At 34.9% G+C, this 5591-nt stretch overlaps 1 protein-coding gene across 4 annotated transcripts; it reads left to right on the top strand.

The window, feature by feature from the left end:
• LOC109725077 lies at positions 2273–5084 on the top strand. Of its 4 annotated transcripts, XR_002220182.1 has the most exons (6): positions 2364–2437; positions 2588–2635; positions 2812–2927; positions 4216–4569; positions 4707–4766; positions 4866–5084. XR_002220182.1 is itself a non-coding variant. In XM_020254138.1 (4 exons), the coding sequence occupies exons 1-4, from the start codon at positions 2348–2350 to the stop codon at positions 4903–4905; spliced, it is 474 nt and encodes a 157-aa protein (XP_020109727.1). In that variant the 5' UTR covers positions 2273–2347; the 3' UTR covers positions 4906–5073. The 4 variants fall into 4 exon arrangements, 1 of the variants encoding a protein (XP_020109727.1); XR_002220183.1 differs by lacking the exon at positions 2812–2927 and having other exon boundaries at positions 2371–2437; positions 4866–5076; XM_020254138.1 differs by lacking the exons at positions 2588–2635; positions 2812–2927 and having other exon boundaries at positions 2273–2367; positions 4866–5073.

Raw genomic sequence — 5591 nt, 5'->3', positions numbered from 1 at the left:
TATTTCGTCACCATTCTGCACATCTATAAACTTATATGAAACCACACTATTTCTTGCCACATGGCACGTTATCTTTTATTCTTATAACCCGTTTTTGAATTAAACCACTTGTTATCTATAATCTATAACTTTTACCATATTTAGAAAGAACAAAATGAGAAATTTAATGATTAGTAACTGATATGGATATATAATCACAATAATAACTATAGTTTAATATATAATTAATACATATAATTAATCCAATGTTTTCATATATATAATAATTTTTTTGGCTTCTATGATTAGTAACTGAAAGTAATTAGTTTCATGCTCTACTTTAAACAAATAAAAATTTCTAAATTAATGCACATTTAATTTGACCGTTTTTCTTTCTAAGAGTGAAATCTTTAAATAAAGTTTTCAATAATACTTTTTTAATTTGACAGCTCATCTAATAGAAATTAAATAAGAGAATTAAATCTCCCATTTACTCTTTTTCATATTGTCTCTTCTTTTTCATAGATAACAGTTATAAAATTTTTAATTATAAGCACACTATAAATATCGACTAGAGTAGAGTGAAAAATTTGTCAAATTTTTTGTTTATAATATTATTTCTTTTCTTACTTTCCCAATATTGTGTATTACCTTATTCTCCTTTTCCTTTTCTTTGTCATGCATTCATAGCGTCCCACTTTTTTATTTTTTTAGCCAATTCGCACCATTATTCTTCATCGAAAAAGTAGATTAATCTGATCAATTTAATATATTCATTTGATTAGAGAAGTAGATAATCAATTAAAGACTTAGTGTAAGTTAACCAATTAGTTTTTTATTTTTTTTATTTTTTTTCCTTTAGAAAGCAAAGACCATATTAATTTTTAATATACTATGCCACTAAGATTTGATATGTTCATCTATAGATAATTTATTATCACCTATATATGATATAGTGCATATTTTTATATAGGCAGAAAATAATCTCCTGCATCATATTTGATACACTTAGGGCTCGTTTGGATTGGGTACAAATTAAAATTTTTTAATTTGCTGAAATACTACAAACTATTTATTAAAATTTGTATAAATTAAAATATTTAAATTCGATAAAATATTATCTACCCGCCGCGAAGCGCGAGCCCTACACTAGTATATTATATGGTACAATTGGATAACTACTGAGGCACTCATTTGACTTGTAGAAATAAAGGGAAAATGAAAAGTTACGGATAAAGCCACCTAATTTGAGAAAAAATAAACTATTCTTACACATTTCCACCATTTTTAAGAGTATAATGAGTATTTTAAAATACAATTTAACTTGTTGTACCATACAATTTATACACGAAATAGTAACACTACTAGATTAAATGTTACAACTTCAAACTTTAGAAAGACAAAACAGAAATTTTTTAAAAAATAAGAGGATCTATTAACTATACTATTTGACACATCCTGCAAATCCCATGTGGCAGGCCTCCTTACTCTCCATTCCACGTGGCGGCGAAGCATTTCTCCCCCCACCTCTACAGCTGTCTCTGGCGCACTCTCTCTCTTCTTTTTTCCCCCTATGGTGGTGCGCTTCTTCCTCTTTCCGCCCCCCTCTCTCTCTCTCTTCCCCTCTACCCGAGCCTCTCTCTCTCTCCCTTCCCCTCTACTCCTGGCCGCGCCCCGCTCTCTCTCGCTCCCCCTCTCCTCAAGCTGCTGCTCCTCTCTCTCTTCCATCCCTGGCATTCTCTCTCTTCCTTCCTCCTCTCTCTCTCTCTCTCTCTCTCTTAACCTCTCTTCAATCCGACGCTCCCATTCCCTGGCCTCCAGCTGTCACCCACCGCGGGATCCGCTCTCTCCCTTCGCTCTACGACACCCGCACCCCTTCCTCTCTCTCCTCTATCTCTCTGTAATTTCCTCTACCTTCTCTCTCGCTCTCTAGGTCGAACCCTACGTACGGAGGCTGCAGCCGAGCCACCCATTTTGCCTCTTCTAGTGCCCTGCGAGTGTGGCTCCGATGCCTTGCAGCCGGGTCCGCCGCTTAAGGGTGGCTCCGATCGCTAGTGCCTCGCCGCCCCCTACTTGGCCCCTACTCTACTTGCTGCCAGACCTATTTGGCCCCTGATTGGAGCCATGCTTGGCTCTTTCTCTATACCAGTGGCCAGAAAAAAATGGATAAAAGAAAAAAATATATATTTTGTGGAAGATTTTCTGGATTTTTGCCGTCGTTTATCCTACTTAGTCTTTGAAGCCATTGTTGGCTCTTTGTCCAAACCAGGGGCCACAAAAAAAAAAATTAAAAAAATTATTCGTGTTATCTAAAAGATATTGTGGATTTTGCCATAATTATATTGGCTATTCTTTGCTCTTCTTCTGCATGTTCTTCTTCAATATTAGGTAACTGCTCCCTCTATAAATAGCTCCCCTGTGCTTTTAGCACAGTACCTTTGGCTGCCCAAAATACAAGGTAGGCTGTTCAAGAATGTCTGTTCCAGTATATTACCTTAATACCTTAATTACCTTGATGTTTCCTACAATTTCCTCACTGTTCTCGACCATAAAATGCTGTGCTTGCAAAACGTTACTATACTGACTAAATTAAATGCCTCAACCTTAGGAACACCTTTTCCCCTTCTGCTCCTGTTGGCTTCGCATTAAACAAAAAGTAAGGACCACCTTTTCTCTTTACAACCCCCTATTTGCCAATTGTAGATAAAAAAAAAATTGTACTCTTCTCTATTTAAACAAAAGCTAAGGATCACCTTCTGCCTTTACAACTCCCTATTTGCTAACTGTAGATAAAAAAAATAATTGTACTCTTCTCTATTTGTTCTTTTGCAGGTGATGTGCTAGCCCTGCATCCTACACCCTGCACCTTTATTTCATCTCTGAGAACCGTCGTGGCGGGTGTTCATAATAAATGGCAAGAGTTGGACGGCCTCTCCCGAGGCAACCCTGTATTGCTATTCCCTAAAAGTCCAGTCCTTCTTCTCCTTACTTCCTCTGTCTCATTCTCCTATCAATATCTTCTGTCCTTTTACACTCTGTTTTGTTCTTAAATGTTTTGCCTTTTCAAGCCTGTTTTGTTTTTCAAATGTTTTCCCTTTAAAAGCCTGTTTAGGTTTTGATTAGGTTTTGAGTGTTGTTTTGAGGCAATGATGTCAGGTTATTAGAATGCTCTGAACTGGCGAGCTCAGGTTATCGGAAGAGTCTAAATTGTCGCCGATGCCATGTTTCTGTTTGTGCTCGATTATGGACCGTTGCCCGCACAGTCGGTTGGATGGCATGTTCGTACGGACAAGCAACCACCTTATGCTAGCTTTCGTGTTCCTGCTGTATATACATTGAGCTAGCCTGTTCGGATGGCGACGACAGTGCCGAAATAACATTCGCCTTGCGGCGTTTTCCCTCGAACTCACTGTTGCCATAAAGTTCACCTCGAGCTTGCCTATTCAAGTGATGCCAACAGTAGCCCAATATTTTGTCGCCTTGCGACCTTGCCTGAGCCTCCCTTTTTTGAATCGTTACTGTTTGCATTCATGCATTCAGAGTTTTCAACTGCTGTGTTTAACTACTTTTTGGACTTACCCTTCCTTTGTTTTGTCTTTGCTAATATATTTCTGGCTTTACCTACTCTTTACCTGTTTAGTCTTCGTATATACTTATATATATTTATATATATGTATATACATATATCTCTGTACATGTATATGTATATATGTATTTAGGCTTCTTAATTAGCTACTTATTTTTTTTTTGCTTTTAGTTTTTTCTTCCCTGCTGTTGCTACTTACTTAATTACTTCTAAAAAAATGGGCAGAAAAAATTAGTAACTTGCTTTCGCATGTAAATTTACTTGCTCTGCTTATTTCTTCAAGGATTTTGGGTTGCTACTGCTTCCTTCGTTTCTTCAAAAAAAAAATGTGCACATCTTTAATTACCTGCTTTGCCTCAAATTTTAATAACCTGCTTCCGGTCCGTTATTTAGTACTCCCTCAACTAGAAGAACACCTCTTCATCTAAGCACCATTTTACTTTCCATGTATGTGTATATGTATTGTAACTTCATGTCCTTAGTCAACTTTGTGTCTCTCTCCCATTACTTGGTTACATCATCTGTTATATTTTTTTCCTTCACACTAATGCCCGTGTGCGTGTGTGACTGTTTTTCCCTCACACTTATTTATTATTTTCTAGAAAGAAAATATTATTTTTAATAATGTGATTCAATATATTGTTGAGCAGGTACAAATTAAACACTATTGTTGAAGATGGTAGTGGTTCTACAAATACCATCTTCGGAAGATTGGCACAAGATTTGATTCACATCCCAGCTCAAAACTTAGCTACTTCAGTTGGTTCAGATAAATTTACTCTTCATCCTCTAATTAAATTAATTATTGGACAAAAGTATATTTTTCAAATTGTTCCTGATCTACACAGGTTTAGAACAAGTGCTCCTTCTTTTAAAGTGCTTAAAATTTTTAACGAAAATGTATTAATCAAAAGTGAAAAGGAACTGCCTTCTCCTACTTCTCAAAATGAAATTTCCAAAGAAACAGTTGCAGACGGATCACCAACCACATGTACTTCATCAAGGTAATATTCCCATAATTGTCTGATTTGTTCTACATTGAACATATATATACACACACACACATAGACATCCTTTAATAATATATATATATATATATATATATATATATATATATATAAAATATTTTTTTAATTCACAGCTCTCTAATACTTGATGGTGATTTAAATGCAATTCGGACAGCGAAAAAACGACGACTTATGTAAGATCTACCATCCTCCATTTTTTTTATTTCAAATTTTTATCACTTTTTATATAAGCGTAAATTAAATTAAATTAAAATCTTCACTTTTATTTTCAGTTTAGATGAAGCTCCCTCTACAGATGAAGACAAAATGTGAAGGATTACATTTAATACTGCATTTTGCTCTTGCATTATGCTGAAATACTATTTCCAATAATGTTGTATCCCTACACTGTATTGTACGTGCTGACGTGACGTTGTATTAAAACTTTCTGCTATCATTTTATCAATACTACATTTTATTTTCCGTATACCATAAATTTTTTCCTTATTATCAGCTTACTTAAATTAATTAGCACAATCTACTAATCCGCAGCGAAGCGCAGGTCTACACTAGTAAAATACAAAAGCAGACATTTAGAACGACATTTTCTGCATCTTGGCCCAAAAATACATAAGACTTTTGTGTCTTAGATTTCCTTTTCTTTCTTTGATGAATTAATGAAATACTAAACCAAGCAAGTTTAATAACAGATATTGCTGAATAAAAGATACGAACTTTTAAGTCAAAGTATGAAATGCATTTTTGTAGAAGACACATGTAGTGATCTTGTACAATTTACCAGTGGGAAACAAAATTGTCAGCACTGTTTACTCTTTAGCAAAATAGCATTTAAAACACCTTTCTATATACGGAAAAAAAGGGCATAATTTTAGTTAAAATAGCTATGCTAATGTATTCACTATTAAAAAGAAATCATCACACAAGCTGAAATATTCCATCTTTTAAGTAGAGAGCCCATCACACTAAAACAAAGAAATTTAGACGGCTACGAAAGCATA

Source organism: Ananas comosus, linkage group 19, assembly GCF_001540865.1.
Source record: "Ananas comosus cultivar F153 linkage group 19, ASM154086v1, whole genome shotgun sequence".
Lineage (NCBI taxonomy): Eukaryota > Viridiplantae > Streptophyta > Magnoliopsida > Poales > Bromeliaceae > Ananas > Ananas comosus.
Note: the sequence above shows the minus strand (reverse complement) of the source record. Positions and strands in the feature narration are given on the sequence as shown.